At 42.9% G+C, this 26,835-nt stretch overlaps 3 protein-coding genes across 7 annotated transcripts in view; all 3 read right to left on the reverse strand.

Moving 5' to 3' along the window:
- Positions 1 to 4,637: 4,637 nt before the first annotated feature.
- LOC129178778 (zinc finger protein OZF-like) lies at positions 4,638 to 6,411 on the reverse strand. The gene is made up of 2 exons (XM_054771333.1): positions 5,951 to 6,411; positions 4,638 to 5,791 (listed from the first exon to the last, which is right to left on the reverse strand). The coding sequence occupies exons 1-2, from the start codon at positions 6,162 to 6,164 to the stop codon at positions 4,749 to 4,751; spliced, it is 1,257 nt and encodes a 418-aa protein (XP_054627308.1). The 5' UTR covers positions 6,165 to 6,411; the 3' UTR covers positions 4,638 to 4,748.
- Positions 6,412 to 7,375: 964 nt separating this feature from the next.
- Positions 7,376 to 9,556, reverse strand: LOC129178777 (gastrula zinc finger protein XlCGF57.1-like). The gene is made up of 2 exons (XM_054771332.1): positions 9,361 to 9,556; positions 7,376 to 9,170 (listed from the first exon to the last, which is right to left on the reverse strand). Exons 1-2 carry the CDS (start codon positions 9,554 to 9,556, stop codon positions 7,690 to 7,692), a joined length of 1,677 nt encoding a protein of 558 aa, XP_054627307.1. The 3' UTR covers positions 7,376 to 7,689.
- cln6a (CLN6 transmembrane ER protein a) overlaps positions 9,545 to 26,835 on the reverse strand; it is an 18,386-nt gene continuing 1,095 nt past the window's right edge. The window contains exons 2-8 of one of the 5 annotated variants that reach the window (XM_054771339.1): positions 20,911 to 21,022; positions 20,716 to 20,814; positions 20,389 to 20,577; positions 17,933 to 17,988; positions 13,007 to 13,129; positions 10,704 to 10,784; positions 9,545 to 9,683 (exon numbers count right to left, since the gene is read on the reverse strand). In XM_054771339.1, coding sequence (XP_054627314.1) covers positions 9,623 to 9,683; positions 10,704 to 10,784; positions 13,007 to 13,129; positions 17,933 to 17,988; positions 20,389 to 20,577; positions 20,716 to 20,814; positions 20,911 to 21,022 — 721 coding nt within the window. In that variant the 3' untranslated portion in view covers positions 9,545 to 9,622. The other 4 variants (XM_054771337.1, XM_054771335.1, XM_054771334.1 and 1 more) reach the window with 4 other exon arrangements.

Here is a 26,835-nt window from a genome sequence, read left to right on the forward strand (position 1 = left end):
GAGACTGCTTCCAGACAACAGACTGGGAAGCGCTCTGTAGTCCCCATGGCAGTGACATTGACAGCATGACACACTGCATCACAGACTATATAAACTTCTGTGTGGAGAACACTGTACCCTCCAAGTTGGTGCGGTGTTTTCCCAACAACAAACCCTGCGTGACCTCTGAGATTAAGGCCCTGCTAAACAAGAAGAAGAGGGTCTTCAACTCGGGGGACAAGGAGGAGCTGTGCAGAGTCCAGAGGGAACTCCGGCATAAGATCAGGAAGGGGAAGGACTGCTACAGGAGGAAACTGGAGAAGCGGCTGGAGGAGAATAATGCCAGGGAAGTCTGGAGAGGCCTGCAGACAATCACAGGCCATGGTAAAGGAGTGGGGAGAGACCAAGACAGTGGGGACAAGATCTGGGCAGATGAACTCAATCTGTTTTTCAACAGATTTGAGTCTGCCCCCGCTCCCTCCCCTACCAACTCACCACTCTTCACCCCCACATCCCCATCCCAGCCATCCTCTACCCCCCTCTCCATAACTGATGACCAGGTGAGGAGTCAGCTGAAGAAGATCAAGGCAAGGAAGGCCCCGGGACCGGAGGGCATCAGCCCTCGAATCCTCAAGGACTGTGCTGACCAGCTCTGTGGAGTTCTCAGGCACTTGTTCAATTTCAGCCTGAGCCTGGAGAAAGTCCCGGCCCTGTGGAAGACCTCCTGTTTTGTCCCGACACCAAAGACACTGCGTCCCAAGGAGCCTAACCACTTCAGGCCTGTTGCCTTGACCTCTCACCTGATGAAGACCATGGAGAGGATTATCCTGCAGCACCTGCGACCCCTGGTGGGCACTCAGCTGGACCCCCTGCAGTTTGCTTACCGGCCTCGGATCGGAGTGGACAACGCAGTGATCTACCTGCTGCACAGATCACTGCTACACCTGGAGAACAGCGGGAGCGCTGTGAGGGTCATGGTTTTTGACTTCTCCAGTGCCTTTAACACCATCCAGCCGTCACTACTCAGAGTGAAGATGGAGAATGTGGGAGTGGACCAACACCTGACTGCATGGGTTATAGACTACCTCACCAATAGACCACAGTATGTGAGGCTCCGTCACTGTGTGTCCGACATGGTACTCTGCAGCACAGGTGCCCCTCAGGGTACGGTGCTCTCCCCTTTCCTCTTCACCCTCTACACCTCGGACTTCACACACAACTCCACACAGTGTCACATCCAGAAGTTCTCCGATGACACAGCCATTGTGGGTTGTGTTTCAGAGGGGAATGATCTGGAATACAGGACGGTCATCAGGGACTTTGTCAGCTGGAGTGAGCTTAACCAGCTGCAACTCAACACCAGCAAGACAAAGGAGATGATCATTAACTTCCAGAGGAAAACATCCCATTTCACACCGGTGAACATCCAGGGAGCGGACATAGAGTTGGAAGACAGCTACAAATTCCTGGGTGTTCACCTTAACAACAAACTGGACTGGTCCTTCAACACCCACGCCCTCTACAAGAAGGGCCAGAGTCGCCTCCACCTGCTGAGGAGACTGAGGTCCTTTGGTGTGTGCAGGACTCTTTTACGGACCTTTTATGACTCTGTGGTGGCCTCAGCCATCTTCTATGCTGTGGGCTGCTGGAGAGGGGGCAGCACGGACAGGGACAGGAGCAGGATCAATAGGCTGATCAGGAGAGCGAGCTCTGTCCTGGATGGTCCTCTGGACTCCGTGGAGGAAGTGGGGGAGAGAAGGATGTTGGCTAAGCTGACATCCATCATGGACAACACCTCTCACGCCCTACATGACACTGTGGGTTCCCTTAGCAGCTCCTTCAGCAGCAGACTGTTACACCCACGGTGTAAGAAGGAGAGGTTCCGCAGGTCCTTCATACCGACCGCTGTCAGGCTCTATAACACCTGCACCACCTGAACCAGGTTGTAGTCAATATGCATTCTTTACACTGTACTCTTTACTTGCGTATCTTGCTTGCTGCTGTAACAAGTAAATTTCCCCGCTGTGGGATAAATAAAGTACAAATACAAATACAATACAATACAAAACATAACGTAAACCTGCTTTTACGTAAATTCCACTGAAAGTAAAGAATTTATGTAAATTATTCGCATCGTATTACATAAGGAATTCCATATAAAGTAAAGCGTCAAGTCCGTGCAAGCGACAGAGAGACTAACGGAGTACACTTGGTGACGCCTTCTGGCTTCACGCTCTCATTAGCTGATTATCGGGGCACTGCCAACGCTCTCATCTCTTTGGCTGATTATCGGGGCACCGCCTACACTCTTATCTCATTGGCTGACTTATCCAGCGCGTCCATGTTTGTATGCAAGCTCCCTTCCTCATCGTAGTCACCCTTAAACTGGTTTGCAAGTATTGAAATCTCTTCTTAATTTCATTACTTTTATTTGTGTTAAAATGACTGTAGTCATGGGCCCTAAACCAAGTGTAAGTGATAAGAAAAAAGGGAAAAGTTGTCGATCGAAAGGAAGCAGGAAGTTATCCACAAATTCTGACGTTTCATGCTCTCATTGGCTAATTATCGGGGCACCGCCTACGCTCTCATCTCATTGGCTGATGATCGGGGCACCGCCTACGCTCTTATCTCATTGGCTGACTTATCCAGCGCGTCCGTGGGTTTGTGTGTGAGCTCCTTTCCTCATCTTAGTTGCCCTTAAACTAGTTTGCACTCATTGAAATCTCTTTTTAATTTGTTTACTTTTCTTTGTGTTTCTTTGAGTCATGGGCCCTAAACCAAGTGTAAGTGGTAAGAAAAAAGGGAAAAGTTGTCGATCGAAACAAAGCAGGAAATGATCCAGAAGCATGACAGTGGTATGAAATGAAGTGATGTTGCTAGACTATACGGCCGTTCCCCATCGACCATTATACCTTATTTACCTTATTTTATGTTGGAATGTCACTTTACTATGTTTATGCTGTTTTCTTATATTTTCCCACTTTGAATATTTTGAAGGCCCAAAGGTGTGAGTTTGGGAAGATCGTGCAACGGATTAGGTTATTTACACGTATTTTACGCTTCGTATAACATAAAATCCCTATAACATAAAGGTTCTTGGAACGGATTATTTACGTTGTAGGGGCGTCTACTGTATTTTTATCTTAGCACACCTTACCTCATATACAACAGTAAGTCAGCATTTCCAGCTTCACATCAACCACCCTGTAAACGGATCAAATAGAAATCCTCTTGCGTCAGCAGGAAATATTTCCTTCACCGAGCGATTCTACTAGAAACAAGCGCTTGGCAAAGGTTCCTAGGTCTGTATTGAATATGTTCCAACTGGCATTGAGGGAATACGTTATCTCGGCTGGTTGCTTGAGTCAAGCAGTTTGTTGCATATTCGTGACAGTCCGTGTTAAAGTGCTAACTATACCTACTAGTCTTTTCATGGATCAACACTCAACATTGCACAATTTTACACAGTGGATTTATTTAGTATTATTAATTGGACTGAAGGTTAAAACTTTTCATTGCTATATATGATATGGATGGATGGACGGACGGACGGACGAACGAATGGATGGATGATGGATGATGATGGTTGAATTGGTTTTGAACATGCTACAAGTTACACCTGAGTACATCACACAGTACAGTTTGCAGTCCCACATACCCCTCATCTGTTTCACATCAGTTGCAATTCATTTCTTCACCTCCTGTTTTCCAAATATAGTCTTTGCCAACTGACTACCGTGCATAGGACAGTGATAAGGCAATATAACAATGTGGTGCTGTGACAGTCAAGGTTTGTAATTACTCTATATAGTGGACTTCATGATAATAACAAAGAGATAATAACTGGTGTAAGGGTTAATAGTTGATCATGAATGAGTAGAAGCAATGTACTCACCAGAAATGAAGAGTTAGTGGTCAGTGTAAGAGTAACTGGACTCATCATTGCATGTTAAGTATTGTATGTATCTTCCTTGTACTTGATAAACATCAACTGCTTGTAGTGGTTCTTGAAATGCCTCATGACTTCCTTACTCAGTCCGTTCCATCATTTGATTCCACATATGAAATGATGAAGGTTTTTAGCGTTGTCCGTGGATGTGGGCTTTTGAAGTTTAATGTTTCCCTAAGGTCATAGTTCTCCTCTCCTGTTGAGAAGAATTACTTTTTTGTTAGCAGGTTATTGTTTGCTTTGTGCATCATTGTAGCTGTTTGAAAGTTTACCAGATCAGCAAATTGTAATACGGTAACTGTGATTTCAGGAATAAATATGTTATCTATAAGCAGCATTATGGATTATCCTAACTGACCTTTTTTGTAGCACGGTTAGTGAGTGACGCATGCTTTCATAGTTATTACCTCTTATCTCCACACGATAAGTTAGATATGGTAATACCACTGAACAAATAAGTATTGGAGTAATTTTTGGTCCAGAACAAGTTTTGCTTTATTCAGTATTAAGGTGCTTCTTGCTACTTTATGTTGTACGTTTTGGATGGATGGGTAAATGAATGAATGAATGAAGGGTGGATGTGATACCAACAGTAAGAAAGAACCTTTGTGATGTGTGTCTGTTCCTTCTGTCTTGTCTGATTGTGTATTGATGTTTAACAAGATGACTAGAGCAATTGAATAAAAACAAATACATCAGCTTGGTTTGACATGTTTTATTTCTATAGCCCACAAAAAGGAAGACATGTTGCTTTGATGACAAAGTGTTAGGAATGTTAAACATGCACAATAAACGCGAGTCACACAATAAAAGGTCAAATCTAGCCAGTGAAATGCATTTGACTGCTGCTGCTCTCACCAGCACACACGTGTTTGCTAAGCTGATACTTGTAAGAAAACTTGTTATCACACACATTGCAGCTGAATGGTTTCTCTCCAGTGTGCTTCCTCATGTGTTTCCTCAGGGTGCTTTTCAGAGAGAATGTTTCACCACAAAATGGGCAAGGAAAAGGTTTCTCACCGGAGTGCGTTACCATGTGCCTCACCAAGGACGACTGGAAACTAAAGGTCACACTGCAGACGGAACAGGAAAAAGGTTTTTCTCCAGTGTGTGTTCTTGTGTGCGCTATCAAATGCTCCCTCTGAGAGAATGTTTTGTTGCAGAATGAGCAAGAGAAAGGTTTCTCACCAGTGTGTGTTCTCATGTGCCTCAATAACGACGAATGAGAACTAAAGCCTGTGTTGCATGTTGAGCAGGAAAAGGGTCTTTCTCCCGTGTGGCTTCTTGTGTGGACCATCAAATTGGACTTTGAAGAAAATAACTGACCACAAACTGAGCAAGAGAATGTTTTTTCTCCCGTGTGTCTTTTTGTGTGTCTCATCAAATTCCCTTTTTGAGAGAAGCTTTCGCCACAAACTGAACAGCTGAATGGTTTTTCTCCCGTGTGCGTCCTCATGTGGATTTCTAAATGTGACTTCTTATCAAAGGTTTTGTCACAGTGAGAGCATTTAAAGTGTTTGTCGTCAGTGTGATATGTCATATCCGCTTTAGAGTGTTCATCATCAGTGTCAGGAGAGCGTGTGGTGGTGTCGTCACTATCTGATAGCGGAGCCAGGATGCCGTCTGCTTCTGATCTTCTCTTCTCTTCTATTCGGCTGTTATCAAGCGGTGACCACTGAGCATCTTCACAATCTTCACTCTTCACGATCACACAAGTCACAGGAAACTTGCTGATGTCAGTGTCCTCCTGAGTCCACACTTGCTCCTCCTCTTCCTCTTTAATGTGGGGGGGCTGGGGCTCCTCCTGCTCCCCCCTGGGGCTCCACTCCTGCTGCTCTGGGGGAACATCTTCCTCGCGGACGTCTGCAGGACACAAGAAGACAAACACATGCTTTGGAAAAGTCCAGGAATAGGAATAGGAAAGGGAATATGCTGCGGGTGGCCACAAGCTAGCTACAAAACATCAGTGTTCATGATAAAGTATAGAGTTAGTAAACATGTGAGAGTAACAAGTGAACAAACCTGCTGTGCGTGACTCCGTTTGAGGATCCTTTAAAACCGCGTCCAACAGCTGACGTTGTCGCTCGTTCTCCTCTCTTGTTCGACAAAGTTCCTCCTCGTACTCTGCTATCGTTCTTTCCAACACAACAAATATTTCTTCAACAGCCGCAGTTAGTCGCTGGTTCACCAACGCTCTCAGCATTTGGACTTTACACATTTTCACAACACTTAGCATGTGTTGCTAACTTCCGCGTCTCTTTGTTAGCAGCTAGCAAGCTAAGGTAGCCTGAGAAGCTTAAACGTGCACTGAGACGCCAAAGGAATAAAACTGCGATGTTTAGTCGACACTAGATGACCAACAATAAATGCACTAAATGAACAACATACCTGATAATAATCGCAAAATTGACATTTTAAATTCGCCTTGGTTCGGTTCTTATCGACGCGTTGCTACGCTCTGACTTTTTCCTGGTCTTCGTCAGCCTCGGCGCTGTATTTGTGAATTGCTGCTACCTGTCGGTGGCTTAGTGTTATTGCTTCACAGTCTGATTGTAATCAGTTGTTTTTTATTTGCGTTACGGCCACGGACCCATTTTCTTGTCTTATGTGTGTATTTCTTAATTTTGGTAGGTAAGTTCAAGGCAGGGGTGTCCAACATGCGGCCTTGGGTGTCGCTAATGACTTACTGCAAGAGCTCATATTCTTTTTTGCAAGTTGTGTTGTCCATCTATCCATCCATCCATCTTCTATGCCGCTTAAGCCTCATCTAGGTCGCTTATGAGTATGCTGGAGCCTATTCCATCTGACTTGGGCGAGAGGCGGGGTACAGCTGTACAGCTTTGTCATATACGTAATTGAAAAACATAATTCATATCAACGTCACTCTTTGCTCTTTGCTTTTTCTTAATTTTCCAGGGATTGAAACTTTCTTCTCAACCTTTGTTAAAACAAAACATTTTAATATTATTTCCATTTCCACTTTTATTTCCATAATATTTTGACTGGATTCCCAAAATATTAGAACTTTTCTCTTAGCTAATTTTTCAGAAATTACATTTTTTGTTTCTCATAATATGACGTTTAAAAGAACATGTTTTCTTTCATATTTGACAAGTTTATGACATTATTCTGGTAACATAACTTTTTGCCCAAAGTAATTTTTCAAAAATTAAAACTTTATTTTGTTTGTTTCTCATCAGACTACGACTTTAAAAAACATTTAAAAAATTATTCAATATTTAATCTCTATGATACTAAAATGACAATTTCCTCATAATATGTTGAGTTTGTCTGTAAAATTTTTTAACGAGTTTTTTCTCGTTAGAATATGATTCATTCTCATAAAATTGCAGCTGTTTTTTCATCTCTGCTTGTTTTTGCAATTTTCTGACTTGATTTCTGTATTTTGATTTTATTCTCGTCACACTGTAACGTTTTCCACAACAGAATTTTCCAGAATTTACTTGATTTGCTGTTTTGATTGTCATAATATTATGACTATATTACGTCGCTTGACTATATTTTTAATAATATGATGCTACTAAAACTCAGCGTCCCCTGGTGGAAGCGGAAGTGTCAGGCCAGTCTTGCTGGATGAGTGGATGAAAATGAACGGATGAATAGCACACTCACACTGTGAGGACTTGTGTTTTATTTGATGTCACGTGTGCCCTTGGGTAAGACATGTTCATCACTAGAGGAAGTGTTGGTTACGAGCGTCAGCCACGAAAGCGCATGCACAACACAATAAAAAGTCATCCCTAGGCAGTAAAAAGTGCTCGACTGCTGCTGCTCTGACCAGCACACGCGTGTTTGTTCAGCTGACTCTTGGAAGAGAATTTATCATGACACACATTGCAACTGAAGGCTTTCTCTCCAGTGTGTTTCCTTGCGTGTATCACCAGAGTGCTTTTCAGAGAGAACGTTTTGCCGCAAACTGAGCACGCAAAAGGTTTCTCACCGGTGTGTGTTCTCATGTGACGAATCAGAGTGGAACTGACACCAAAATTTAAGTGACAGACTGAACAGGAAAATGGCTTTTCTCCAGTGTGTTTCCTTGTGTGTTTCATCAGGGTGCCTTTTAGAGAGAATGTTTGACCGCACACTGTGCAGGAGAAGGGTTTTTCTCCAGTGTGCGTGCGCATGTGCGTTACTATATGGGCCTTTTGAGAGAATTTGTTCCCGCAGAACGAGCAGGAGAACGGTTTCTCACCCGTGTGCGTTCTCTTGTGGTTAACCAAAGTCGACCGAGCACTAAAGCTCTCGTGACACACAGAGCATGAAAACAGTTTCTCTCCAGTGTGTGTTCTCGTGTGTGCTGTCAAACTTCTCTTTCGAGAGAAGGTTTTGCTACAAACGGAGCAGGAAAACGGCTTGTCGTTGGTGTGCGTTTTCATGTGCTGAATCAGCGTCGAACTGACACCAAAAGTCATGTTGCACACTGAACAAAAAAACGGTCTCTCTCCAGTGTGCGTTCTCGTGTGCGCTGTCAAATGCGCCCTTTGAGAGAACCTTTTACTACAGACGGAGCAGGAAAAAGGTTTCTCACCAGTGTGTGTTCTCGTGTGTTGAGCCAAAGCTGGACGACCACTAAAGCTTGCATTGCAGAAGGAACAGGAAAAGGGTTTCTCTCCTGTGTGTGTCCTGCTATGGGCCATCAAATTAGATTTAGAAGAAAATGACTGACAACAAACGGAACATGAGAAGCTTTTTTCTCCGCTGTGCCTTTTGGTGTGTCTCATCAAATTGCCTTTAAGGGTGAACCTCTCGCCACAAACCGAGCAGCTGAAAGGTTTTTCTCCCGTGTGACTTCTCACATGTCTTGCAAGGTGTGCCTTGTCGTCAAAACTTTTATCACACTGACAACACTTAAAGTGTTTGTCTTCATTGTGACACCTCATGTGTCTCTTCAAATTCCGCTTGTAGACAAACGTTTTGTCACAGTGAGTGCATTTGAAGTGTTTGCTGTCCGTGTGACGTGTCATGTCAGCTTCAGCGTCTTCATCATCAGTCTCAGGCATGAGTGACGTGTCGTCGCTATCTGAGAGCGGCGCTATGAAGGTGTCTGCTTCTGATCTTCTCGTCTCCTCGCTGTGATCAAGCGGCGCTTCATCTTCGTCATCTTCGCTCTTCACAATCACACGAGTAACTGGAAACGTGTCAGCCTCCTCCTGAGTCCACGTTTCCTCCTCCTCTTTAATGTGGGGGGGCTGCTCAGGAGGAACATCTTCTTCACGTAAGTCTGTAGCGCACACACAAAGACAAACAAAGATGCTTTGGAAAAGTCCATTTATTCTAAATAGGAATAAGAGTATATGTTGCAGGACACCCGCGAGCTGCAGGAATGTATCATGTTATAGAATAAATGGAGCATTGGTATTAATAATAATGTAATAAGTTAGTAAACATATGACAGTAAGAAGTGAACAAACCTGCTGTGTGTGACTCAGTTTGAGCTCTCTTGATTACAGCGTCCAGCAGCTGACGTTGTCGCTCGTTCTCCTCTCTTGTTCGAGAAAGTTCCTCCTCGTACTCTGCTATCGTTCTTTCTAACACTACAAATATTTCTTCCACAGCCGCAGTCAGCCGCTGGTTCACCAACGCTCTCAGCATTTGGACTTTACACATTTTCACACAATCACTACACTTAGCATTTGTCGCTGACTTCCGAGTTGTAGCAGCTAGCAGGCTAAGCTAGCTCGGGAAGCTTTCAAAGTGCACCGAGACGAGACTGCAGTAAGCTCTGACGTTTAGCCTATGAAAAATAAACAAAAGAAAAATACTGGTGAAATAAAAGTATTCTGCAAAGCGACAAAAAAACAAAACGCTGACTTTACGGTGACGCTGGGTCCTTGCTTAAGAGATGTTCTTCTTCGTGGTTGTCGTCTGCGATGTTTGCTGCCTCTAGCGGTGACTTAGTACAGGTGCGTTAAAGTCTTAAGATGTCATAAAAATGTTCGACTCATCCAAACAGCCAGCAGGTTTTAGTTAGTAGCATAGTAAAAGTGAAATATTAGGACTTGTGTTTGCTAGCCTGCTTATTTCCACACTGATATTGCAGAGCGGTGAAAGGGGCGGGGCAAAAATTTTAGCCACGGATGTAGATAACAAAGACGCTTTTTTAAACTACACTTTGTGTGTGGGGGTGGACTGATAGGCTCACAGTGTGCCAAAAACCATTTCTTTGAATTTGTTAGGGTTAACCCTAACCCTATACTAATATGTTATTTCGTGCTGTTCGAGACTATTTTGTCACACACTACGACTCGTCGTTTTGGGCTGCATTCCAATAGCAGTTTGAGTTGTCCTCGTTGACTTCCTCTAGGCACGTGCCCTCTGGGAAATCCTTGCTACCATCATAAGTGTTGCTCCAGTTCTCCAAAAAGCTGAAGTGAACTTGGTGATATCAATGTACCCTTGGAGGCCCGAGGGAGCGAGTCAACATCCATGGTCACTCAAGAGTTGTTTATTAGCCACTGTAGCACAGCCACGTCTCCTAAATAGACCTGTATGCTTCACTGCTCTCCATTTTGTTGCATTTCAAGCTGTTTTAATGGATAGATGTACAAAGCTGACGGCAGGGATTCAGTGGATTTTTTTAATATGCAATGTATAGTAGGCCCAGGGTTCTGGCACATACATTAAGCCAGGGTACTTGTTGCGCAACACAGGGTCATTCCATAGACAGACGACCCAGAGCGTCACCAAAAGCCCAGTAAGACAGAAAGTGTAGAACAAGAAAAGGCCATTGCTGTCTGGGCTGAAGCCTTTATACCTTTGCTGAATCACCATGGCTACCATTGCAAAGAAGGTGACAAGGAAGAGTCCAGTGATCTGTCCTTCAGTGACCAAGTACCTTGTAGAAACAAAAAAGTAAATCATGTCAGGAGAGGCGTGAAGCTCAGACATCCAGAATGCAAGGTGTGGCATTTGCAGCTTCTGCTTGCCCAACTTGTGTTCATGATGATAGAAAATGTTTGACTTTTACTTGACACTGGGCCTGTCACAATAGCACATTTTTACAAATGATGCTTGATAATGGATTTGATCTGCATGTTGGAGACCATTTTTTCATGAATTATATGGCATAACATAAGCCGGTGTGTCTGGCTTCCCTCAGCTCACTGTGATGGTTCATCTTGGTCTTATGGTTTGTTGTGAGGACCGTGGACTCTCCGCTGGTGTACGATCGCCATGAATTACATAAAATCCAGGACATTGTGGCCGCCTGTGCGAAACAAGAGTACAGGGAGCCAAACAAACCGCGTCCCTCTGACCTGGCTAATGTGCCAGAGTTCCTGCTGTGGGAGGAGATGTTGCTTCGCAGGATAACATACTTGTAGACGCAGGGGGGTGGCAGACTTGTGAAGCACAAAGCCTGGCTGGCACTTTCTCCCAAGGTGGTGCAGTTCCCACAGAATGTTCCAGGGGACTACGAGGATTGTTTTCGTTGCGTTGTGTCTCAGCGTAAGTTGGTCGTGTTCCCCTTTTCACTACTCTTGAACTAATGTGCTCACCTGGTTCCTTCTGTTTAAAACCCAAATATTCCCTCACTGGGGCTGCTGCGCTGGCCTTAGAAACCATCGTTTCTGTGCCTTCATTCATGTTAGCATACACTTTCTCACCAAGCTAATTTGTTGAAAAATTTAAATCTGGATAGCTCATACGTCGCACGCAGCCATGCAAGCCGCTGAAGCCACAGAGAGGCCACCTTAGCACTCACATGTCGTACGTAGCAGACTACATTGGCACAGCGTACATAGTGTACAAAGCAGATGAAGAGGCTAACAGAACATCTATATTTGACATTAAAAAGCGGGGAGATTCTCCCATTCCTTCAAGTAACGCAACCTTGGTCCCTTAAAAACCATTTGATACGTTATTCTCTATCTTTTGGTTATATTAAATGTACTTTTTTCCCCTTCCAATTCTCATTGCCTTTGGGACTAAATTCTACTGTGCACCCTGGCTCAGCACTCCCCTATAGCAATGATAGTTTTACTCCTCTAGAAAGAGATTTTCATTTGAACTGCATATCCCATCCCTTTTTTCCACTAAAATCCATGGTCATGATCCTTTACTTTTTATTCTTACTTTCATACAATTCACTATGCTCTCGTCTGTACAAAATATGGATCATAAAAGAGACAAGTTTTAAAATCATTTCACATTTTGATGATTTTTTTTGTTTGTGTTATGAAATAGAAATAATCTCTTTTCTGATATAGAAATATATTTGAACAAAAACCACAGGAATAATATGTAATATAATATGTAATAATATATCAACATTGTCTCCATATGGGGGTTCATTTGAAATTCGGGTAAACAACAAAAAAAACCAACATATTTTTTAATATTTGCAAGCAACCGCAAATGATTTAGTAGTCTAGTGGTGGTTGTTTGTTTACATATCCCCCACGGCCCTCCATGTAAAGCCGTTATGACTCAGGTATGGTAGGTTATGGACAGAATGTTTAAAAATGATCATACCCGAGTCCTGATGACTAAGCTCAAGCACACCTGTTGTGCAAGGTTAGTCTGAAGACTAACCTTGCATTTAGTGTGAGTGGCTAACAAACTAACAACACACTTAACAACTCACAAGTTCTCACATCAGTCATTGTCTGAGAAGTGTTTTATTGGGAGTGGTAATATGACGGCCGCGTGGCTTCCCAAGTCATTGACCAATGAGCTATCCAGATTTATTAGTACAGATCAGTGGGGTCCGCTCACTAGCAGCCCTGCCTCCACAAAGAGGCTGAATAGCTGACAAGAGCGTCCACTCTCTCCATTCATTCCACTGTAGAAGGAATGCACAGACAGATGCAGGATGAAGCCTCTTGTCATCCAGCCTGTGTGGCACAGAGAGACCAGCAGATGAAACACACGCATACGTGCACGTGTCAACTTATTGAGGGCTCATAATTACCCGTTTTTTTTTTTTTTAATCGTTCGATTAATTGATTTACCTATTATGGTGACAGGCCTCCTTGACACATATTCTCTACTAGTGGCAAAAGCACAATAAACAATCCATGTGTGTTCTTTTTCCAATAACTTGAGGAGACTACTGACCAATAATAGAGTGCGCTTGGTGCAAGTAGCAGCTGGCCTGACACCGGAATCTTCTTCTGCTCCTTCATCTCAGTGAAACATCCAGTGAAGTAAATGAAGAGAATGGTGAAGAAGGGAATGTACCTAAAACAAGACACACACTATTATGAAGCACATTGAGGTTTTTCCTTCCTTCCTAAAAGGAACAATTCCATCATTCATGCTGTCTCATCATTTACACTTTATTTATTCACAGCCGTAGGATACTGTACATCTATCCTGCAAATCTCATTTACCAAGGTGACTCAAGGTTACACCCTGCTTTACTGATCGCTGAGCGCCCCCAGTTCTTTCTTAGTGCTCTTCTCTCTTGCACATTTTTCAACACAGACAACAGACAGATATTACAGGCGGTCCTAGCGTTGCCACGTGTACTGTTGCTGGCACCAGCGCAATGAAAACACATGAATACAAGTAGCTAAGATAACATCTTCCTACGTGAGAAGCACAGGTATAAATAACCTTTCCACTGTCACGGCCATCATCAAGGATAAAGACTGAATAGGGATGCCATCATGGCACAGATGCAGATGGTAAAACTAAGCAGATATTAGCACCAAATGAATATTTACTGTTGAGGCAAACATGAAGTCCACTGTGGCAATGGTAGTTTTTCACCTGCACGGATGACTGCGAGCATCTAGCTGAAATGCTGCCAAAAGGCTGTTTGCTTGTACTTGGCCCGAAAAGATACAACTCAGCCACCCGCAACACATGCTTGAAGGTGATATCGTGGAAGTAACTGAATAAATGAGTATTGCAAGTAGCAAACACGGTTGTACTGGTCGTCTAACATCACCTCAACTGTCTGTCAGTGATCAATTCCTGCCATATTTATTGATTGTTTTTATGGTTTATCATCATTCTCTCATATGGCTTGTGCACCACTTTTGGTAAATGTGCTATAGAAATAAAGTTTGACTAGACATGACTTGAGCAGAATGACTTAAGTATCATCAAATATTTGTTTTCCTTCCTTCCCTGTGTTTTGTATTGCTTCTGCTTTTGCTTTGACTTTTATAGTGTGAATAATGTTTTACATTGGTGAATTTATCACTTCACTCATGTTATTTATTTATAATTTCAATTGTTCAACTTGCATGTCATAGAAGTCTTTTTACAGACTTCTGACTCATGTTAATATATGAGAGATCAAAAAGATTATAAAAAATTTATCTCCAGTGACTTGACTTGAATTACTAGCATGCTTCATACATGTTGACTAGGCTATACAGTGTTGCGCAAGAGTGGCAGCTACTTGGTTGGCAGTATGCACTTTCTTCTTTGCTGTTTTACATAAGGTAGCTAGATTTTCATTCAGTGCCTCAGATGGTGCTACAAAAACACCCCGCATATGAAAGAAAACAAAAAATAGATACTTTTTTGTGTTGTTTTTTAAAGTACTGGTTCGAGCACCGTTTCAAAAGTACCAAATGGCGCTGGTATGACATAATTAAACGATAGCCAACCCTATCCTTGAACATGTGAAAGGATCTGCTCCTATAAAATGGACAGTAAGCCCGTCTCTCCCTCTGTTGCAACGCCCCTTTCAGTGGACAAGCCAACCACGAGGATAAAAGTAATGAGTTGCTGTCTTTTTTATTAGGGCCTAATTGTAGTATTTCCTATTATTATGACTGGATTTCATACAGCATGTCCTTCATGTGTTTTGTGTACAGTGACTTAGGCGTTAATTTGGGTATAACTTCGGGAGAACTTCCAACTTAGACTAAAATTCTACTTGCACTGTTGTAGAAACGGAACTGATACGTAGACTGAGGACCTCCTGTACATTAGGGTTAGGGGGTTAGCGTACACATGATTATCATGATATCAAAGATGGCGCCCTCCGTGGCAGACATCTCTGTCTCACTCTCCATTTTTTTTCTATTTTATTGTTCATTTTGGACATTCAACGCACTCACGCACTACATTACAACAGAGAGACACTCTTGAACATCGGCAGGGTTCATCATGAACTTTCATTCAGCCTCACAGACTTTGGCTTTCTTCTGCGCCGGGAGAACGCAGCAGCCTGCAGGCCTGATGAGCTGAATACCCGGCGAGCAAAGCATCTGAGGCGGAAAAAGGGCAAGCGGGCCGGCCTGCATGCTAGGCTAAAAGCTAGAGCAACTAGGCCACCGCTACCAAGCCTGCTGCTAGCCAACGTCCGCTCTCTTGAAAACAAGATGAACGAACTAAGAGCAAGGATTACAGCTCAACGTGAGATCAGGGAATGCTGTATGCTCACCTTCACAGAAACCTGGCTGACGGAGGATATACCGGACTCAGCGATCCAGTTCGAAACATTTGCTGCTTACCATGGAGATCGGACTTTAGCGTCTGGTAAACACAGAGGTGGCGGCGTCTGTGTTTACGTAAACAAACGGTGGTGCATAGACGTACAGACGATGGAAAAGCACTGCTCGCAGGACATTGAGCTGCTGATGGTGAAATGCAGACCTTTTTATTTGCCTCGTGAGTTTAGCGCTGTGTACTTAACTGCTGTTTACATTCCACCACGAGCTAACACCGCTAACGCACTAGGCCTCCTGCATGACATCATTGATAAACACGAGACCAAACACCCAGACACTGTATTCATTATATCTGGCGATTTCAACCACTGTAACCTCAGGACTGTCCTCCCCAAATATTACCAGCATGTAAGCTTTCCCACAAGGGAAAATAACATCCTGGACCAAGTCTACTGCAACATGAAAGGTGCTTTGAAGGCTGTTCCACTTTGGAAAGGCTGACCACATCTCCATATTCCTTTATCCAACATACAGACAACTTCTTAAACAAGCTCCCCCTGTAAGTACAGCTGTTAAAGTGTGGAATGAAGAAACTGATCAAGTACTTCAGGACTGCTTTGGCTGCACAAACTGGGATGTGTTTAAAACTGCAGCGGGGAGGGAAGATTGTACTGTTGATTTGGATGAATACGCGTCTGCTGTTAGTGGCTACATTAGCACATGTATAGAGACTGTTACCACCACCAAGTATTACAGAAAATACCCCAATCAAAAACCGTGGATGAACTGTGATGTAAGGGCTAAGCTACGTGCTCGTTGGACTGCATTTGTCATGGGCACCGCTGATGACTACAAAAAGGCCAGATATGACCTGAGGAGGTCCATACGAGAGGCCAAAAGGCAGTACAGACAGAAGCTGGAGGGCTACTATTCCACCTCAGACCCTCGGCGCATGTGGGCGGGGCTCCAGCACATCACAGACTATCGACAGCGGAGTAGCGTAGCCACGTCCAGCCAAACCACACTTCCAGATGAGCTGAACGAGTTCTATGCCCGCTTTGACACCCAAACTGCTGATGAGCAGAGAGGGTGGCTGAACCTGGGGAGCACACAGGACTCACCTCTCATGGTGACATCACCTCATGTGCGCAGGGTTCTGAACAAAACAAACCCACGAAAAGCAGCAGGCCCAGACAACATCTCAGGACGTGCACTTCGGGTTTGCTCATGAGAGCTGGCTGATGTGCTTGCTGACATATTTAACCTGTCGCTTGCACAAGCATCTGTACCGACCTGCTTTAAGTCCACCACCATAGTGCCCGTACCCAAGAAGAGCAACGTGACCTGCTTGAATGACTATCGCCCTATAGCACTCACTCCTATTGTAAAGAAGTGCTTTGACAGAATAGTCATGACCCACATCAAAAAGAGCATCCCGGCCACTGTGGACCCTCTACAGTTTGCATCCCGCCAGAACCGGTCCACGGATGATGCAGTCAACACTGCCATCCACACAGCCCTTTCTCACCTACAGGGCCAGGACACATATGTCAGAATGCCATTTATAGACTATAGCTCTGCTTTTAATACAGTCAGCCCCCACAAACTCACAAATAAGCTCCTCATACTTGGCCTGTCACCCCTCCTTGTAACTGGGTGTTTAACTTTCTAACAGGCAGGCCCCAGTCAGTCAGAGTCCACAATCGCACATCCAGCTCAAGAATTGTGAGCACTGGGACCCCACAGGGGTGTGTGCTGAGTCCGCTCCTCTACACACTCTTCACCTATGATTGCGTGGCCTCCCAGAACAACACCAGCATCATTAAATTTACGCATGACACTACAGTCATCGGACTGATCACTGGTGGTGTTGAAACATCATACAGAAGAGAGGTGGTAGACCTCATAGCTTGGTGTCGTGATAACAATCTCCTTCTCAATACAGATAAGACTAAAGAGATGATCATTGACCCAAGAACAAGGGAAAAGGAGCCGCATAGACCCCTGTTTATTGATGAGACTGACTGAGGTGGAAAGGGTGAAAACCTTCAAGTTCCTTGGCACACACATCAGCGAGGACCTCACCTGGTCTCACAACACCCAACAAATTCTGAAGAAGTCCCAAAGGAGACTGTACTTCCTGAGGAGACTGAGGAAATTTGGCATGCCCACCACAATCCTGAGTTGCTTCTACAGATGCACTATCGAAAGTGTCCTTACCGCCTCCATCACTGTTTGGTACGGTAACTGTACAACACGAGATAGGAAGGCACTCCAGCGGGTGATCAAGACCTCACAGAACATTGTTGGGGCAGCCCTCCCCTCACTGCAAGACATTTATAAAACTAGAGTCCTACGAAGAACACACAACCTCATCAAGGACAGCACACATCCACAACACTCATTATTCACACTCCTACCGTCAGGCAGACGCTACAGGAGTTTGAAGTCCAGGACCACAAGGCTGGCAAACAGCTTTTACCCACAGGCCATCAGGCTTCTCAACGAATCACTCACACACGCCGCACGCAACACACGCACACACTCATAGCACTTTATTTATTTATTTGTATTATTTATTATTTGTATTATTTTACTGTGAATATGACAATAAAACTCTTGAACATACCACATTAAATGTCCCAGGTGTTCATCATAATAATACAGCAATTCAAAGGAGTCAATCTGGAAATAAAAGAAGGATTATAAAACATTCATCTTCAATGACTTGAGTTACTAGAAGGCTTGACAAATGTAGACTATGCAGTGTCGTGCCGTCTTCCTTGGTGAACAGTGACACCTACCACTCTTTCTGCTTGGTGTCTACTCCCCAATGTGTGGTTTTCCTATCTATTACAGGGCTCCTCACCCTTTTTCTTCACAGTGCTGATCATTGTTTCATCCTTACTGGCAGTATGCACTTGCTGTTGTTTTACTTGATATGTTTTCATTTCCCTTGCTAGCTTTTCATTCAGTGCATCAGCTTGTGTGTGTGTGTGTGTGTTATTTGGTAGTATCAGCCAGGGGGAGTATGTACTGTTTGTATTCAAATGTGGCAAACATTTGGTTAGATGATTGGTTCTTTTCATTGTATTTGGCGTTTACTAAAAATCCCATTTTCACTTTGAAGTGAGTGCTTATGAAAATAACCCAGACTGATTTATTTATAAACATTACTGGGATTTACGTGTGTGCAGTGAAAGTCCTCAAACTGGCAAATGTGTGATGATGAAACGTTGATGCGCTTAAGCCTAGGTCACAACCAGCCGTACGGGCTCCTATACGGCCCGTCTACGAGCAAAAAAGCACAAGAAAAGCACAGAGGGTGATTTGTGAGGCGCAGACTGGTCGCAGAGGTTTTTTGTCATGTGTCACACAAACTCTACATGGGCTTACGTTTTTTCCAGCTTACAAGACAAACTTACGCACTTTGTACATCTTTGTGTGTCTTCCATAAAGCCAACGGTGTTGTGCAATTTGTAACTAAAATATATATTACTAAACAATGAACTTCCCTTCACTCTGCATCTGTGTGTGTGCGCTGATTCTATATTGGAATGACCAGAACAGTCAACCCTCCTCTCAGCCTCTTTGTCCCGGTAGCTGGAGGCAGGGCTACTAGAGAGTTGATAGACAGAGGCCAGGTTAGCGTTAGCACATGTTAGCATCGTAAGTAAGCAAACAAAATATGAATGAAGGCACAAAAGTGATGGTTTCTTATGTCCATTTCCCCAACTGCGGAGCCTTCACCCGACAGTCAACGCCTACTGAGGGGTTTGGTGGGCAAAGTAAATATAAACAAAACAGCTAAAAATGGTGTACAATCATCGTGTCGTTCGCTACATGTTAAGCCTTCCTGTTAAGGAAATGATTTATTCAAGTGCTATTTTCTTTCCATAATCCATTTTATACTCAACAAAAATATAAACGCAACACTTTTGTTTTTGCTCCCATTTTTTATGAGATAAACTCAAAGATCTAAAACTTGTTCCACATCCACGATATCAGCATTTCTCTCCAATATTGTTGACAAATGTGTCTAAATGTGTGATAGTGAGCACTTCTCCTTTGCTGAGATCATCCATCCCACCTCACAGGTGTGCATATCAACATGCTGATTAGACGCCATGATTGGTGTACAGGTGGGCCTTAGACTGCCCACAATAAAAGGCCACTCTGAAATGTGCATCTTATTAAAAGCAGATATCGCTCTTCTCCACGAGTAGCAGGCGCTCCCTCCCTCATGTGAAAGCACTCACAGGTGGCTCTGTGATGTTTGTGACATTAAAAAAACAAAAAAAACAAGACATTTGTAGTTTTAAACCTATTTGTTGCATCTGTTCTGTGCTCATTTTGTCTTCCACTTCGCTATTCCTCTCTCCTACAGCGTCCGTTTCATTGACATGCAAATTAGAGGACAATGTAATTTACCCACACCACCACAAATAGATTACAGTCCTGTAGGAAACACAGTCAACTGTGAGACCTTGTATAGACAGCGCGTGCCTTTCCGAATCATTCCCAATCAAATGAATTTACCGCAGGTGGTTTCAGGTGAAGGTGGAGAAAGAGCTCAAGCATGATAAGTGGAAGTAGATCACACCCAAGCTCAATTTAGCTTCATGACTGTGAATACTTATTATGCACATGTGAGTTCTTCCTTCTTTCATTTGCAAAAGAACCCCCCAAACTTTTTTCATGTTGTTATTCTGGGGTATTATATTTCCAATTTTGAGTGAAAAAAAGAATGTATGCCATTTTGGAATAAGGCTGAAAGGTGAAACGCCGGAAATACCTTATGAATTCATGGAATAACACAAAGCTAAGATGTCCATATTTTATGGGAATTTATGTGAATTTCTCTCGGAGATTACTATCTCGAATATACTGTAGCAATGTATATCGGATTGGTTGTAGTATCTTTACTGCACGAAATGTATCAAAATGGCCAATCCTTCCATTTTTCTAGGTGTGGGCCACGGTGGAAAATGTTGTATCACCCCCACCCGACAGGACTAGTGGAACACAGACACACGGTGTGCATTTTGCTGCCACACGTGGTCATCCAGGAATAATCCTCCTTACCAGTGTGGCAGGCTGGAGTTCTCTCATGATGGGATTGTCTCGGACTGACAGATGGAGCTGGTAGCCACTCAGGATGAGTCTGTGGTTGATGGAGTCTCCCACCAGGTGAATGCTGGCTCCCATGACAAAAGTGATGATGCACAGGTAGACTGCTGAGCCAGGCAGCGCCCTTGGACTGCGCTCAATCAACTCAACGGAAAAGTGACAACAGATTGTATTACACAATATCCACATCCAGGTGGCATCTCAGATGGTTTTAAATCCAAACATTTACTCACACTTTCCAGATGCATCTTTATTTTGTGAAGACAGAGTGTTCACACTTACCCTGAGCATAAGGAATGGTGTTATCACATTGTAAGCCATGTGGAAATAGTCTCCAGCGCTAGGTTTATTCAGGGGGAACCACTGGAGTGGAAGCATGATCTACAGTAATGTTTAGCAAAAAAATGCTGGTGCTTTTTGCTTCATCGACATTTCAGCAAACATCAATCACGTCAATGTGGACTCAGCATTCCTTACCATGACAATAGGTCTTCCAAAGTCTAGAATCCAGTTCTGCAGGGTCAGGTAAAGCCACAAGTCTGAATGGAAGTCTGCCTTTTTCTTCTGTGTCATGTTTTCACTCGCGCTGCTAAAACAGATGAATGCAACGAGTGACATAGTGACATTTGATTGGACACTGGTAGAGGGGTCACAGCAGGACATTCTTTCACGTTCAAGTCGACAAAAGTGACTAGAAAACGTTGACAGATTTGTCACTAGTGGCTTTTTTGACTCACTCAGTTGGCAACACTGAATTCCCTCCTGCTGTTATTCTCTGGCAGACCACAGGCTTCATCTACCCAAAATGTACGTACGGACAAAATATTGTGGCCTATGAAAAGTTGACAGATTCCAAGAGTGTGTATGCAACTCCACCTCAAGGTATGCCCTTTCCACAGCTCCACTTCATCATGGAAGGTGAATGCAAAGTAAGTCATGAATGTGGCGTCCTTTTTAAAGATCCTTGCTTGCATTGTCAGCATGGCCGCTGCCATTGTCAATCACTGCTGGTGGGAAGACCACGAGAACGAAGAAGCAGACTTTCACAGGAACGCTGGTAAAAGTCTCATATTTGGAGGAACCGATGACACAAAGATTGAGTGACAGCACGTGCGATGGCAAAACTAAAAAGAATGTGGTCAGATATCAAGGCACATGTTTCCATTTTTAGTCAGCATGTTTTTACATTTTTTATCAAATTGATGCTAGCGGTGCAACCATTCCTCCTATTATTCAAGTACCTCCATTACAAAAAATAATCAAGGATTTCTTTCTGCCTCGAGGCATTGCTTCCGTCACCCACGCAGACGATGAAAGAAGCGGAGGTTTGAAGGCACGAGAGAATGCGGCAAGGCAACAAAAGGCATGGAAAACAAAATGTAAAAAACAGACAGAAAATGTGGCCTAACAGCAGGTTGAGCACCGTGACGTATCTGATGTAACGCGGCACTGACATACCACAACAACACATCTTATATGTTGCATCATCTCCTCCCAAATGGAGTGGAAGATCCGAGACAAGCTAACACTAACGTAGCGCAAATCAGTGAGATGAAGGTTAATGTACCTTACTAACATAACGTTAGCTTTCTCTTCGTTATGACTACTGTCCAGTGTGTGGTACTTTATTACCATGGTCATGTGACTTCATACTTTAATTCAGCTAACGCAACAGTAATTATTGCACGCTAATGTGCCTCTAAAATCTGCTTTTGCAACCTCAAAATTAAGACACAAATATAACTCCATAGATGTGCATCTCCAAAGAAACATGCACGCCAACGAGCCAGAAGGAGTTGTATTTTGTTCATAGAGCCGACGCCACAAGCCCGACCCTGACGAAGATCCACAAAAGTAGGGGTGGCCAAAGTACGGCCCAGGGGCCATCTGCGGACCGTGGCTCATTTGTCATTGCATCACTGAAGAAACAAGATACATTTTAAAAACAGCAAAAATGGTAAATATAGAGCAAAAGGCAAAATGAGAAAAGGCTGAAATGTTGATGCCAACAACCAATAAGTACAGAAAGCTGTGTATTTAAAGACAAGGCTTGAAATACTGTAACTACCACTTTTGACTTTACTTTAAAAACCTTTCTCCAAAATAAATACAGTCAAACCTGTCTTAGCGACCACCTTTATAGAACGGCCACCTGCCTATAGCAGCCACTGAAAAATCACCCGCAGCAAATTTACATGTTATAGACCCTGTGTATAGCAGTCACCTGTCCAACGCGGCCAGCGGCCACCAATTTTGTTTCCCTTGGTCAATATCTGACCGCATATAGCGGCCAAATTACCGTCTCAAGTAGAAGCTTCGAAAAAGTTTTGTTTTTCAATCAATGAAGCCGTCGTGTGTAGACTTTGATAACTGAGTCCTAGCTCAGTCACAATCATTCACAAGATCCACACAAACTGTCAGTTGTTCCACATAAAAAAGCCGTCTTCTTTTGAGCTTGCTATTTCCTGGTCAAACATGTAACTTTAAGAGCATTTGCGCCAAAACATTACCGCAAAGTAGGCTGGGAACAGGACGTGCTCCCAGAGACGCTACAATAAAAAAAAAAGATACGCTAGCATGCATGCGGCAGAGGGAGCAAAACTGAGTTGGGTTGTACTTAATTGAAGTATTTTAGAATGTACTCACGTTATTTTTCATCAATCCTCATCCACAAATCCATCAAAGTCCTCATCTTCTGTATTCGACACAAAAAAAGCCGTCTTCTTTTCCGTTCGCTACTAGTCTGTTAACTTGTCAGTGTTATTCAGCTCCGAAGCAAAGAAGGAAACTTCTCCTGTTGCTTCTGCCAACTTTATTTCTTGAACGCGGCCACCAGACAGCAGCTCAGAACACACACACATCTCTCAGCATCGTCTCTCCTTCCTGCTTGCCCACAAGGCAAAGGTTAAACAAGCCCCACTACATAGCTGTCCAGGCAATGCTTGTAACAAGTGACACCGTTTATTTCCTGGTGTGAGACAATGTGCACAATGTGTGTCAATACTGTAATGCCGCTTGTTGTGGGGAAGGAGAGACTCACGTCGCCGATGCACTTTAATGGCTTTATTAACAGCGGAGAACACTGCAGGACTTTACATCCACGCCAACATAAACACACTTCCCAACTCTCTCCAAACTCACAGCTAGCACTGAGCCTAGCTCTCCTGCTCGGGACGCCCACCGTCACTTCCCGATGAACTAAAGCTGTAATGACACTCTGCCGTATAAAAAGCAAAATATTAAAAACAAGCGTAAGACATTACTAGCACAGCTTTGTTCTGTGGGTCGTGGATATATTCTATCAGTTATTATTAAGCCTCTAGCTTCCTTTTAGTAAGTAAAAACCTTGGCAAAGGTACAAAGTACCATGGAAGAACAAGAGGTGAATAAATGTATTGCAACTGATGTGAAACTGATGAGGGCTAGGATTAAATAAGCCTTGCTTCTTCCTACTCCTTTTTGGACATGCAAAATTGTGAATTGTACTATGTGATGTGCTACTGTTTGACTCATATGCATGTTCAGGATGAATTAAAACCATGAACCATGAACCATGATAATAACATGCCTAGTAGTGCTGTACAACTTTTATCCGCAGTCCGCAGTGCCCTCTACTGGTCAACATTATTATTATTTTTTTCTTTTTTTTCCCTCTACTGGTCAACATTCAAACTGGATGACAACCTGTCTATAGAGGCCACCTGTCTATAGCAGCCACTTTTGCAGACTCCCTCTAGTGGCCGCTATAGACAAGTTTGACTGTAGAGAAATATACTTATAATAGATCTTGCGCAGGTGGACGGCCAAGACCAGAGAGCTTGGGCTCAAAAACGTTGGCGACCAAATAAAATACACTTTGTTCCTACAGACAATGTGAATTGAAGAAATAAAACGCTTGATTATCTAAACAATTAAACCAATTGTTCGGTCATTATTTAGTGATTCGTTTTATGTATAATTGCTCTTTAAGCAAAAATTTTTTTTTCCCATTACTCGATTAATCCAATTACTGAATACTCAATTACTAAAATATTCGATAGCTGCAGCCCTAGACTACTGTATTTTTACCCTTTTTCTTTCACCTCATATTTGCTCCCAAATGCTGATATTATGTGGGAATGCATAAAGGTAAGATGTATTTATTACTTATTCTATTATTATTATTATTATTATTATTATTGCTGCCAGCTCTTCAGCTATGTTCACATTGACAAAAGCCCCCTAAAAACACTTTTTAGTTGGGAAACTCGTATGCCTAGAAAAATATAAATACAGTAGTACCTTGCATAACATAAACCAGACTAACTCAAATATGTGGTCAACTTGGTGACGCCTTCTGACGCATCACGCTCTCATTGGCTGATTTTCGGGGCACCGCCTCCGCTCTCATCTCATTGGCTGATTATCGGGGCACCGCCTACGCTCTCATCTCATTGGCTGATTATCGGGGCACCGCCTACGTTCTCATGTCATTGGCTGAGTTATACAGCACGTACGTGAGTTTGTGTGAGAGACAGGCTTTTCCCTTCAACTTCCTTCCTCTTCGTAGTCGACCTGAAACTAACTTAGTTTGGTTTGGTTTAGTTTATGTGAACATGAAGGTTACAATGGAATACATCTCGTGAATCATTCTTTGACAGTTCCACATGTCCAAAAGGAGTAGGAAGAAGCAAAGCTTATTTAATCCTACCCCCCATCCATTCTACATCTAGTACAGTACATGTAGTTCACTTCCTGGATTCCATGTCATGTTTTCAGTGATAGTCAGGATAACACATAATAGATAACGGTAAGATAGCCCTCCCCCCCAAAAAAGAAAGAACATTCATAATAATGATAATAATGATGACAATACTAAATAAATAAATAAGAACAAGCTTTTTCTAAATAAGAACAAGCTTTTTCTTAAACAATTAAGGTACAAATTAAAATTTTGCACACAGTATTATAGTGTAGTGCGTGTGCGTTTGTGAGACCAGCTGACTCTTAGACTCTTTGAGTCGCGTTTCGACTCAGGCTAGCCCTCCTCCTCCTTCCTGCCTCCAATTGTGCTCCTGATCAAGACATCTGGTGAACGGTAGGATTGTTTTTCAGTTTTATTCATTTACAGTAATCTTATTTATTACCTTATTTTATATTGGAATGTTACTCTACTATGTTTATGCTAATGTTTTCTTATATTTTCCCACCATATTTGGTGGACTTTGAATATTTTGAAGTGCCAAATGGGTGAGTTTGGGAAGATCTTGGAACGAATTAGGCTATTTACATGTATTTTACGCTTCGTATAACATAAAAACCCTATAAGATAAAGGTTCTCGGAACGGATTATTTAAGTTGTAGGGGCGTCTACTGTATAGATAAAAATATAGAAAAAAATACCGGCAGTCCTTCAGTACCTTCTCGCTTCTCTCTGGCAAGTAGACGTCGACGTAGTCCGTGACAATTCCAATCACCGCGACAGTAGATACCAATAACTTTGGTCTTGTTGCCAGTGTCAACTGCTAGGGCTTTGAAGTTGAATTTACCAATCAAAGCACCCTTTTCTTTCTCCATTCCTGCTCAGTATTTGGTCCTGCTCCACGGTCACTGTTGCTTCCTCAAACTACGGCGTCAGCTGAGGGTACAACAGGACATGTGCACATTAATCGTGCGTCAAAAAAAAAATTGCGCCTTTAATGGAAACTTTCCGCGTTAACTTTGACAGCCCTGTTTCTAACATATGACTCCACTTTACCACTTAATATGTGCGTGTCCTTTTTGCCATGTCTCCAGAAGGCGCATACGCCAGCTACAAAATCTCACATCAGGTTGGGTTTTTATTAGGGCTGTCAAATGATGCACATTTTAATCAGATTAATCACACTAGTTAAATCCATTTATCATGATCAACCACCATTTGCAACCATGTGTGAAATATGCCCATTTTTACTATATTTTATGGTAATACTAATCTGATACTGATTTGCACATTCACCAAATGCAGTTAGGGTTAGAGTTAGTGTTAGGGTCAATGTGTCAATGGAGGGCCGAGACATTGCAGGTTTTTTTTACAACCAGTTTCTACAGCAGGTGATTTAATTGATGAGCTCCTTCCCTCCAATGGAAGGACGTGTTGATCATTAAAATCGCCTGCTCTAGTGACCACCTGGAAAGAAAACCTGCAGTGACACCCCTGATCAATTTGATAAAGTAGTGTTTCATTTCATAGCATAAATAATACAAAACATTTAATACATTTTTTTTTATTTTAAACCATAAGTATACTGAGGTAGCGGGGTGGTTTACAGTAAAGGGTTAGGCAACAAGATAATATACAACAACAGAAAAACAGGACAAAATCATAAAATACTGGATGTGAAAATGGTGTTTTAAACAATAAAAAAGGAAACAAGTCAACTA

Source organism: Dunckerocampus dactyliophorus, chromosome 3 (genome assembly GCF_027744805.1).
Source record: "Dunckerocampus dactyliophorus isolate RoL2022-P2 chromosome 3, RoL_Ddac_1.1, whole genome shotgun sequence".
NCBI classification, from domain to species: Eukaryota; Metazoa; Chordata; class Actinopteri; order Syngnathiformes; family Syngnathidae; genus Dunckerocampus; species Dunckerocampus dactyliophorus.